The 12,191-nt window shown below is 45.0% G+C and overlaps 1 protein-coding gene and 1 long non-coding RNA gene across 14 annotated transcripts in view; both read right to left on the bottom strand.

The window, feature by feature from the left end:
• Positions 1 to 12,191, bottom strand: part of HNRNPM (heterogeneous nuclear ribonucleoprotein M) — a 276,948-nt gene that overhangs the window by 30,345 nt on the left and 234,412 nt on the right. For 2 of the 13 annotated variants that reach the window (XM_077860190.1, XM_077860191.1), the window contains exons 1-2: positions 9,977 to 10,135; positions 444 to 613 (exon numbers count right to left, since the gene is read on the bottom strand). The exons of the other annotated variants lie outside the window; for them this stretch is intronic. In XM_077860190.1, coding sequence (XP_077716316.1) covers positions 444 to 613; positions 9,977 to 10,089 — 283 coding nt within the window. In that variant the 5' untranslated portion in view covers positions 10,090 to 10,135. Of the gene's footprint in view, positions 1 to 443; positions 614 to 9,976; positions 10,136 to 12,191 lie in introns of those variants that run through there. 13 annotated transcript variants of the gene reach the window in all.
• On the bottom strand, positions 643 to 9,186 carry LOC144290710 (uncharacterized). The gene is made up of 3 exons (XR_013358278.1): positions 8,034 to 9,186; positions 2,966 to 7,990; positions 643 to 2,844 (listed from the first exon to the last, which is right to left on the bottom strand). It is a non-coding gene; the product is annotated as an uncharacterized LOC144290710 (long non-coding RNA).

Raw genomic sequence — 12,191 nt, 5'->3', positions numbered from 1 at the left:
AGAATCTGAGCAGCACAAGTTCCAACTACCAAATTTTGATCCCAGGAAGACATCCAAAGAATTTAAACAAACTACCTTCCCTCCAGAATTAAAAAGCTTAAAAAAATTTTTAAGGAAAAACCTCTCCCACCTATTATGAAGAAATCAAAAAATTTCCTCAACACAAAGAGGCTCCCCTCAAGCTTAATCGAAGCCCTATTAACCATATTAAGCCAGTAAATTCATTTGTAGGCCAAAGGACCATACAAACCACCCTGTTTGACACACAGGTGCATGACCACACAAAAAAAGTAGGGTGGGTAAAGCGGCTTAACTCTCAAGCCTGGACAGAACACATGCTCTACCCAGATCAACTTCCACTGACAAAAAAATAACCAAGGAATTAGCCACAGAAAAGATGACACATCAACCTTCTTACCCTACTCGACCACCAGTACCATTACCTTTTTCTTTAACCAGGTCTTTAAGTGACTGCCATTTCACATCAAAAGGTATGTTTGTAATGAAGGCTCTGTATCTTTTAGTTGGATTGGCATATGGCTCAAAGCGATTGCCTCCTCTTTTTATGTTTTTCTCCTTCCTCTTCTCATTCTGAGTAGGTCGCTCTCCTTCACTGAATTCGAAGGGAAAAAAAGGGTCCATATGTTAGCACAATATGAAAGACAGTATTTGATTTGCCAGGTTTACAATTCCACGCAGTTACATCTAACACAAGACTAATATTGACTTTCGTCTGACACATTCAAACTTAAGTACTCATAGAACAAAAAGGTACAGTAGCGCACTCCTTAAAACCCACCAATCAAGGAGCCCAAGAAACTGTGCTCTGCTAAGCCTTCATACATTCCTAGGGGCTTTAACAGAGATGGGAGCAAGAGGCTAACTCCCTGTGCAAGGTGCTTTAATTTCATGCCAGAAACCGGAAAACAGAAGGGAAGATTTGCAAGACTGCATAGAACAGAAATGAGCTGGTGCATATAGGCCCAATCAACTTTAATTTCACAAAACGATCTTTTTGGTGTGGGGGAAAAAATTTTTTTTTAAGTAGGAATATAAAATGGTGCAGCCACTATGGACAACTTTAGCAATCACTCAAAAAGTTAAAACACACAATTAACATATGACCCAACAATTCCACTCCTAGGTACAAATCCAAAAGATGTGAAAAGAAGGAACAGATACTTGTACACCAAATAGCATTATTCATAAGAGCCAAGAGGTGGAAACAACCCAAGGGTCCACCAACAGATGAATGGAATGAACAAAATGTGGTATAGCCATACAATAGAATATTATATTATTCAGCTGGCTGTAAAAGGCATGAAATGCTGATAGATGCTGCAACACAGATGAAGTCTGAAAACATTATGCTAAGCAAAATAAGCCAGGCAGAGAGACTGTCTCTAACAGAAGAAAGGTTACCAGAAGCTGGAGAGAGGTGGGAACGGGTAGTTACAGTTCAATAGATGAGAGTTTCTGTTTGTAATAAAGTTCTGAAAATGGACAGTGGTATAATATATAAGATAGAACTTAATGCCACTATACACTTAAATGGCAAATTATATATTATATATATATCCACCAAAAAAAGGATCCTTTTAAGGGAAAGAAGCCATTCCCTATACTGCCCTAGGAAAACCAGAAGTCTGAGCAACCCAGGTAGGTAAAAGACAACACACAGGAAAAGATTCCACCTTCAGCAAAGAGTGAATGAATACTTTTTTGGCATGGCTTTTCCTATAATACTCTTTTACCTTTGTGGGTCAGGAATCTTCACACTGTAACACTTCATATCTAAGCTCTACAGACACAAACTCGGCATTTAGATTAGGACAGATTAGGACATGACAGAAGTTTCACAAGAAAAGCAAACTTCAAAAGCACAGAACCAGACATCAGGCTGGGGGTCTAGGCCATAGCACAGAGAAACAGACCAGTGTGTACAGCCAGGGCACCATGCACTGGCCAAGTGACCCTCTTCCATGAGCCACCCACTCATGTTCAGCCCTCTGTGACCACAGGCAGACACCTGTGAAAGGTGACTAGGAACAAGGGAATCCAGCAGACACAGGAAGTTCCTCTCACTTCCCACACTATGTCCTGTACTTTCTGCTTACCAAGCCCTATGCTTTTCACCAGTGAAAATCCAGCAACTCCCAAACCAGAGAGTCTAGCAGACTTTGTGATCCATGACAAAAATGGAAAAAAACAAAAAGCCAAAATTATGGCATCAATGATTTATAAACCTACCTTTATTTATTTAAAGGGCTGCTATTTATTCTAGGATATACCTTCCTTGTGTGGGAGAAGTAGTGTTCAAATACCACATGACAGAGAACTTTTCTCTTTTTAACATATTAGAATTAAAAAATAATTTTAAGTACACTATACACCCAACGTGGAGCTTTATTGACTTCAACGACCCTGAGATCAAGAGTCACATGCTCTACCAATTGAGCCAACCAGCCATTCCACTTGGAAAATTTTAAGTTAGCAACTTTTTGTAGCCCCAAAGTTACTGTTTTTTCTGCTGGTCTCTCAGATCCAAACACAAGAGTGCCAAGTGCTGACCCAATGAAGGTATCCTCCTACGTAAAAGTAAGGAAAGACGTTTCCTCCATGATTTTAAATATACCAACTTGCAATAAATAGACCTCCTTCACTGAGGCTGGCAGACATGGAGGGGTATGGCTACTCGAATCCTCAAATACCTAGAATTCTACTCTGTCTACCCCCAAGTTAACAACAGGTCCTCCTCAGGCTGGCTGCACACCAAACAGATCTCAGAGGAAACCCTCAACCATCACAGAGGCCACCCGTCTACTTCATATGAAAGTCCCACACCTCGGGGTCCAAGTCCCTGCTCCGCTGGGTCGGGTATACTTGGACCCAAGCTGGAGCTTGTAAATAAACCCTCCTGTGTTTCCATCAAAAAAAAAAAAAAAAAAAAAAGAAAGTCCCACACCATAGTCTGCCAAACAGAGTGTATTTGCCTATATGTCTCTTACTCTTAGTAGTTAAGAAGTGCTAGCAAAAAAAATAAATTAAATTAAATTTAAAAAAAGAAGTGCTAGTAAAAATTCCTCGAATGTAAATCAATCTCCATCCACACACCTCTAGAGGGTCTGTGGATAGAAATGTTTTTAATATAACTGATTTCTTTTGATATCCATACACTCTATAATTTAAACAACAAGGTCTCGGGGCAGCCCCGGTGACTCAGCGGTTTAATGCCGCCTTCAACCCAGACGTGATCCTGGAGACCCGGGATCACACCCCGGGCTGCAGGCAGCGCTAAATCACTGCACCACCGAGGCTGCCCTAAATAAAATTTTTTTTTAAATCTTATTTAAAAAAAAAAAAAAAAACCAAGGCTCAGTAGTAGCTCTACTCTGGTCTGTTTTTCAGACCTGCTCAGCTCACCTATTGGTTACAAAACGTGTAACTAATCACAGACAAAGCAGGTAACAAAGTGTCCATCCATATTCTGCAGATGATATGGCTAAGAATAGGCTAGCTACCCAATCTAACCACAGAAGCTAGGTATTTGGTTTGGGGTTAATCCACATCACGTGGCTCACCATCAAGAAAGCAGCTCAAATGGATTATGTCCAAGGCGTGAGCACAGCACTCTACCCAAATCCTTCTCTGGCTAATCATTTCCAGTCTCTGAGAAGGTTTATCCTAAGTAAATGAGGTTAGAACTATCTCGTCACTTCCAGCTTCTTAGAAAATTTACCTTTTTGTAAACCCAATCACCACTAGCAACCCTTCTTTTTTTAAGTAATCTTTACGCCCAACATGGGGCTCAAACTCAAAACCCTGAAATCAAGAATTGCATGCTCTCCAAACTGAGCCAATCAAGCACCCCCTTCTAAAAAAAAGTTTTTTAAATAATCTCCACACTATCAACCCTTCTTGACAAAAGTGTAGACCACCGTCAAAGAATTCTCACTCAAGACATGTATTCAAGTATAGCTAATATGAGAGTTTTCAAGAGTGGTATCCTGAAAAGCTCATTTTTTAAAATGTGCAATCCCATTTTCTCACTTATCTTCGGGATAAAATTAGGGGAATATTCTTCTCTAGCCCTAAGATATTTATAACACTTAACTCTAAAAGCTTTTTAGAATCACGTTTTTATAAGTGGATTATATTAGAATCACGTTTTTATAAGTGGATATGTTTACACTGACAAAATTGCTTATTTCCAAATTCAGATTATAGACATTAAAAATATTAAACACACACCTACCATATGACCCAATCATCTGCACCTAGATACTTATCCAAGAGAAAACAAAGCATATTTCCATACAAAAACTTGTACCGAAGTGTTCACAGCAACATTATATGTAATGTCCCAAAACTGGGAATCTATCTACTAAACAGGTAAATGAAAAACCAAATTGTAGATCCATAAATTGAAATATTACTCAGCAACTAAAAGTAATAAACTATATACAACAAGAATGCATCTCAACACAATAATACTTGAAGAAACCAAGCAACAAAAGGGTTACAATACAGTATGATTCCATCATATAAAATTTTATATTTGATAAAATCTAATCTGGCAAACTAATTCGTAGCATGGTTTCTCAACCTCAGCATTATTGACATACTGGGCCAGAAGCTGTGCTATGTGGGGCTGCCATGGGCATCTCTGACTTCTCCCAGAGAGATAGCAGTAGTAACCCCATCCCTCAGTCTTGCAGATGAAAACCAAAAACGTCTGCAAGACACTTTCAAATGTCCCCCTGTCCAGGGAGGGAAGAGGAAGGGAAGAGGGAAGGGAAGAGGGAAGGGAAGAGGGAAGGGAAGGGAAGGGAAGAGAAAAGAAAAGAAAAATCAACCCCCTTAAGAACCACTGATGCATACTGATTGATGGAAAGCTGATCTAGGGTTGCCTGGAGGTGGGGAAAGAAGGACTCAGAAGATTAGAGGTGAGAAATAACTGCTGGGGGTATGGATGTATTTATTACCTTGACTCAGCTAGGGATTCATAATACACTTATGCTGCATATTATCATGCTGCACATTTCCAATATGCGCAGCTTTAGATGTTTAAGTTTCTACTTATGTCTGTTAAATTTCAAATCTAACTCCAATAACTTGACTTGTAACTCCAACAGGAGTTGAATAGCAGAACATATTTGATACTTTATGTATCAAATGTAGATCTTTCAAAGAAACAGAAACCACAATAAGATCTAACTAGGCCAGCTAAATGTTTTACCAATATTCTCCTTGCTAACTAGCTCTCAATTCCCTACTGCCAATGAACACTACCCATTTTGGCATCCAATCATCCACCTTAAGTTCTAAATAGATGCATTATTAAAAAAAAGTTTTCTAACATTCTATCAACATATCTCACCATACATCAAAAAGCCACCCCAAGATATAAGTACCTTCCAAGTCACGAAGACGAAGTAGGTTTACTATGACTTGGGAGCTGTTTCACTGATAACGCTGCTCCACCATATTAGAATTATGTACTTAAACACAACTAAAAAAACAGTGCCTGCGCCACAAAAAAAAATCGCTCCATTTGCTGAATCCCTACACCCTCTCTTATGCTTCCATAACACTCAACACTCTCATTACTTTCAGTTTTTCAATGAAAGGTGTAGTCTGAAATGGCAACCCCAACACCCTGAAATTGTGATCACATCTCCTGAGAAAGAGACTCTTGCCCCACACCCCCAAGCCCCTTGAGAATCATCCCTTATGATAGGTCCTGAGTGCCTCTAATGTATTTAGTGCACAGAGCAACGACTCAGCCCTATTCGAGCTCCAGGTCCACCACTCAACTATCCCTGCAACTCAAGCTCTCCACCTCTCTGGTTCTTTACCAGCAAAACCAGCATAACCTGTATCCAGGGTAGCCCACAGAGATACTGTGAGAATCAACAAACCACCTAACAAAAAGCAGCTTGGTAAACGTCCAGCACAATATCTAAAGGGGCAGCACTACAGGTGGCTAAGCACCACATCTAGGTCTGAACCCCAATGTCTTTGTTAGGCCTCGGCTTCTTCCTCTGTAAAAAGGACATTACTGTCCACACTTTACAGGTTCAAAGGAGATCTGGCACCCAGACAGTAACTGTGGCACTGATTTATTTCTGTACCAACAATTTTTTTTTTTTGTACTAGTAATTTTAAGGGGAACTAATTCACTCCTACCTAGCCTTTCACTTTACACACAGTGATTTTTAACAAGCCCACCACAGGGTGGTGGCTGAGGATACTCAGGCACTGTACTCATTACAGAGTATCTAACAAGGAATTCAGCTTTCAATTCTATGACTGTAAAACACAGTCACAGGAGGATCCATCTGAGAACCCCAAAAAGAAAGAAACAACCTAATCTTTGCAGACTAGTTTCTCTTTGCTAGCTATGAATAAAATCAAAGAGCAAAGTTAAAGTGAAGAGCCGAGGTGGCAGCATGCATTCAAATAATCCAGAAGCCCCTCTAAAGTTGAACTCAGTCTAATGTGCCTCAAATATCCTTTTTTCAAGTATACAGTTTTTAAAGTACAGCAAACACTCAAATCATTGCAAAGTGGAAAACATCGTTTAAATAAAATATTTCCAGGCAGCTCAGCGGTTTAGTGCCGCCTTCAGCCCAGGCTGGAGACCCCGGATGGAGTCCCACGTCGGGCTCCCTGCGTGGAGCCTGCTTCTCACTCTACACGTCTCTGCCTCTGTCTCTGCATCTCTCATGAATAAATAAAATCTTACATACATACATTTCCAATGACTGTGTTTAGACAGGTAGTACTGTGGAACCAAGTACAGCCTTGGGAGTCTAGATGGCCACCCCTAGACTCTGGGTCAATTTCCTTAACCCGAGGTTTCTCAATTGTCTAAAAAAAATTTTTTTCTCAGTTCTAATACAGAGTTAACACAATGTTACCTCCCTGGGAATCTATACTAAATATATTTTCTTAATTTTTAAATAACTCCATCTCCCAATTTTCTGATTCAGCAACAAGATTAATCTAGAAAAGCCTAAGTCACTGATTTTAAATATATGGTGCAATCTTTACTTAAAAGCGGGTGGGGGGTGGGGAATCCCTGGGTGGCTCAGTGGTTTAGCACCTGCCTTTGGCCCAGGGCGTGATCCTGGAGTCCTGGGATCGAGTCCAGCGTCGTGCTCCCTGCATGAAGCCTGCTTCCCCCTCTGCCTGTGTCTCTGCCTCTACCTCTCTCTGTGTGTCTCTCATGAATAAATAAAATCTTAAAAAAAAAAAAAAAAAAGGCGGGTGGGGGGGATGGATACATACCTAAACCTATTATAGTCCTCTAAAATGAATGCCTTTTCTCCCTTACTAAATATGCTTAATTCTGAATCAAATCAATCTTGATGGAAAATTTCTCATCAAAATAAAACAAATCCTCCTCCCACACCCAGAAAGGGAACTGAAAAATAAGCTTTCCTATCTGGGGTCCTCAATCAAGTTTGCTCATTGCCTTTTTCGTTTACAGTACACTCCACTCCTGGTACAGAGAGGTCAGAAGAACTAAATTTTACGCTCAAATCCCATCCCTCAAAGGCTTTCAAGGTAAAAATCAATATTCCTTCGCCTGGAATTCACTGCCCACCAGCTGGCACCCACTGTTTTAGCATTAAATGCTACAGCAGCATCAGTTTTTTACAAATATGCAAAGCATATACTCAAATCCCTAGTCTTTGGACACTCCCCTCCGTCCCTCCCCCATTTAACTTCTTTCATCCTTCCCCAACTAAAGATACAACTCCCTGCCCCTAGCAGGTTAGGTTGGAGGGAGAGTGGCCCTGCCAGGTAACTCCTTTTATTTCAATCACAGTGTAATTACCCTACTACTGAAACGTAAATTGCTTCCTCCTCTGGGCAAGAGCTTTATTCTAACGAGCTCGGTTTCTAGAGCCTCCTCATACCAAAACAAGGGAAGAAAAATTTAAAAAGAAAGGAAAAAACAAAAAAAAGTTTTCCACAGGCCCTACAAAATAGATCTAAATGAAAAAAAAAAAAAAAACAAAAACAAACAAAATAGATCTAAATGTTACTACCTCCCCAAAATATCCACTATTAAGCAGTTCTAAACTCCGGGTTCTTTCCAACAAGGGTTATTTTATCTCTTAAGTCTTCAGGTTCTTCCTAATAGTCCACGTGTTAAATCAACCACTCACAAAATGACTACTTGAAAATGAACAGTGGAAAATGGGAAATCTGAAAAATGTACCCCAGGTGCCTTAATCTATAACTAAGCCATTAATCAAACCTCACCTAACAAGGTAAGGTTCTAGCAGCACTTCATCCTGTGACAAATGGTTTGAAAGAAAAACAAACAAAAACACCAGAAATAAATGTATCTTAAAAGACCCCCAAATATGGCCCCCAAAAATCCTACTAGGCTCCCTAAAAGATGAAAAAAAGTCCAAATGAGCACATCTCTTTCCAGTGTTCAACAGTAAAGTGTTGGGAATATACTTCCAGGATGCCTTCCTGTTGATTTCCCAGGACCAGTAACCATGGTATTTTGCTCCTCCTCACCTAAGGAGAGAAAGTTTCACAAAGCTAGTATTTAGTGAATGCTCTTTCACAAAAAGCCAATTTAACTGCATTCACTTCCTATCTCCACAAACTCTAGTTATGCATATTAAAAATCTGTGGGAGGGCAAACTCAAACTAAGAGACAGAGACCCTACAACAGAGGTAACCAGAAGCTGGGAAAGGGAGAGAATAGGAAGTTCCTGTGTACGGGTTCCAGTTTGTAAGATGCTAAAAGTTCTGGACGTGGACAAGGGAGGACAGCTGCACAATACTGTGAATGCGCTTAATGTCATTGAATTGCACTCAAAAAAAAAGGTTAAAACTGTGAATCTAATGTATGTTACCATTAATTTATAAAAAAAAAATCTGTAGGAAGCCCAATGTGTGCCCAGAATTCCCCTCTCCTCCCCGACAGCGTCGGTCGCAGCCACAACGTCTCTCCACGTCTTTCAGGTGCTGCCATCCGAAAGGGTGGGTTTCCCGGGGACACGAGATGACGCTTTAAGGCTTTAATTGAACTTGAGAATCCAAGGAGCCCGACAGAGCCCCAAGCTGGACTAGGAAAGGTGACGAAGTTCGCAAGTCGGTGAGCCCGCCTAATGAGGGGAAGGAAATCTTCCTCGGGAACAAGGAAGAGGAGGTTTCTCTCCACCCCACCCCACCCCACCCCCCGCCGGCCTTTGTTTGCTCGCTTCTAAGGGTGAACACTGAGCCGCAGATCCGAACTCTCCACAATTACCTACTGCGCACCTGGAAGGAGCGAGGGACGCCGCGAGGGACTCGAGCGGGGCCCAGAGCGCAGGGCTGGCGGCGGTTCCGACCGAGGCTTCCCCGCAGGGCGGGGGAAGGGGGAGAAGGAAGAGGAGGCGCCCCGAACCGGCCTCGCGATCGCTGCCGAAACCTACCCGCCGCGGCTGCTGCCGTTTACCGGGGCTCCCCGCGCGCCAAGTCCTGCGCGCGCACTCCCTCCCCTCCCCCCACTTTACGGATCGGGAAACTGAGACCCTAGGCGGTGGGGGCCGGGGGCGCTTGTGAAACCACTCAACCCAAGGTCACCCGACCGGCCAGCGGGCCGCCGACTCGGCGACTCCCCGGCTCCCGGGCCCGCGCCACCATCCCCGTGCGCAGGGGCCCGGCCTCAGGCCTCGGCGTCGGGCTCGGCCTCAGGCCTCGGCGTCGGGCTCGGCCTGCGGGGGCCGGCGGGGGAGGTCCGCGGCCTGGAAGAGGCGGCGATCCTGGAGGCGCTCACGAGGCCGCCCGGCTTCACTCCTCGCGGCCTCGGCCGCCCGCACCCGCGGCAGGCCCGGCGGGGAAGGCCCGGGCCTCGGCCGCGCCGGTGGGAGGCCGCCAACAAACTAACGGAGCCGCCGCCGGCCGCCGCCGGCCGCCGCGAAGGTGCCCGGCCCGGGACGGGGAGCCTTGGAGTACTCACCCCTTCGGGCCCGGAGCCCCGTTGCCGCTTGGCACGCCGGGCGCGCCGCTCTCCTCCTCCATTTTGGTCTCCGTCGTCGCCACCTCGGCCGCCGCTTCGACCCCTGCCGCCATTTTCTCCGCGTCTGGGCTTTGTGTGAGGGAGCGGGATGCGAGGCGCTGCGCCTGCGCGCTCACGTGACTCGGCGCGACCAGTAACGCCTGCGCGCGCCGCCGCCCGCTCCCGCCTCGTCCCCCTCCCGCCACGGGCCACGCCCCCGCCGCGCGCATGCGCGCACCGGCAGCTGTTATTCATTCATTACCGATCGGATTTGCGTTAGGCATCGACTGGATACTCCCCCCCCCCCCCCGCCCCCGCTCTCTAAGTCGGGGAGGGGAGGCACCTCCCCACCTCCCGACGCGGAGCTGCTCACTCCCAACTTCCTGTAGTCAGAGCTGGCGCAGACAGGCAGCAGCAGTTTTGTTTACTAGAATATAAAGGAGGAGGGTAGGACTCAGGCCGGGCCAGGCAGGACTGCTGTGCAAAATGCTCTCTCCCTGAGCGAGTATCATCATGCACCAAGGACACCTGGGCTCTGTCTGGCCTGTATCCCCACGGGTTGGGAGCTCCTGGGTGCAGAGCTCACAGCCTAAGTCCCTCCCACTGAACCTGCTAACCAACAGCTGAAACATGTAGCTGGGGACTCACGGATGTTTCTTGAGTGAATGAACAAGCAAGAATTCCAACATGATAGAAGAAATGAGTCACAAGGCCAGGAGAGCCCATTAACCTTACCTGGGGTCCCCTGCTGCCTGCCCCTGGATACCCTTTGTCCTGAAAACTTGGCCCTGTCCAAAAACAGGTTTTCAAGGGCTGTTATAGTTTGTGTCTTGGGGCAACCACGTTGGCCTGGAAGGAGCCAAAGCTGAGGAAAGTGTTTAGAGGCTTCAAGCTCCCTTTCCCCACAGCACCACCACCACCACCCACCACCACCCCGCTTCAATATCTCCCAAACTTTGAAATGCTTCACTAGATCTTGCAGAAGTTCCCACCCAAACATCAAACTCTCTCTATGCTTATAAAGGGGAAGTTTTCTTTACCCCCCTCTCACGGAATGGCTATATATCATCAAGTTCTGGGGGTAATAGCTCATCTACCACACCCTCCCAGCTGCTTGATTTGGCCTGGTGATTCTGACCCTGGCTGAGAATTCCAGGCCCAGAGAGGAAATCCAGTAGCCCAGCCTGACACGGAGACTAGGCCCCATTCCCATGTATTCCTCAAACTTACCCATCTCCTAGAATTCCCTTCTATCAACCATCTTCAAGGCCTTCCTCCTACTACTCTCCACTTCTGCTCTACTAAAATCCCCTGTACACACCAGCTCTTCTCCTGGGGCTGCACTGGTATCTAAGCTTGCCTTCCTCTCCCTTAGACCTCTCCTAGACTGGAGGGATCTCTGGGGACAGAAGGAGCCTCACTGACCTCTGAATTCCCTTGCTCAGGAAGGCTCAGAGATGATGGAAGAGGCCACGCCAGTCTTGGCATGAGGGAGATGAGTCCAAATGCAAAACAGCAGAGACAAGAAGCCACCTGTCTCTACAAGACAGTCCCTTCAAGAGTGACTGTGACTGGAAATCAGGGACAAGGCAGGCCCTGGTTGAGGAGACAAAGTCTTCTAGGCTAGGTTCCTATGGGCTGATTGCCTTAACACTGCCCACATTCCTGGGTTTTGCCATCTCCCAAACCATGATTTTCACCACACTGTCCTTTAATTGACACACTTTTTTTTCCTTTAAAGAAATATGTTTTTATATTTTGCTTTACATCACAGTACATTTTAGAAACTTGCTATAGCTTACTGTAAAAAATAAGAGGATGATGTTATTAAAGTGGAAATCCAATTGTGTTGCAGTGCCAACAGCTCTGAGCCTAAGACTTGCTCTCTCTTGGGATCCCTGGGTGGCGCAGCGGTTTGGCGCCTGCCTTTGGCCCAGGGCGCGATCCTGGAGACCCGGGATTGAATCCCACATCAGGCTCCCGGTGCATGGAGCCTGCTTCTCCCTCTGCCTATGTCTCTGCCTCTCTCTCTCTCTCTCTCTTTCTGTGACTATCATAAAAAAAAAAAAAAAAAAAAAGACTCGCTCTCTCTTTTGCTAGGGTTAAGGGGCACTAAAGACTGCCTCACACCAACCTACAACTTTCTCCTCATTGTAATTAAAAGTGTTAGAAGAGG

Source organism: Canis aureus, chromosome 19 (assembly GCF_053574225.1).
Source record: "Canis aureus isolate CA01 chromosome 19, VMU_Caureus_v.1.0, whole genome shotgun sequence".
In the NCBI taxonomy this organism is placed as follows: Eukaryota; Metazoa; Chordata; class Mammalia; order Carnivora; family Canidae; genus Canis; species Canis aureus.
Note: the sequence above shows the minus strand (reverse complement) of the source record. Positions and strands in the feature narration are given on the sequence as shown.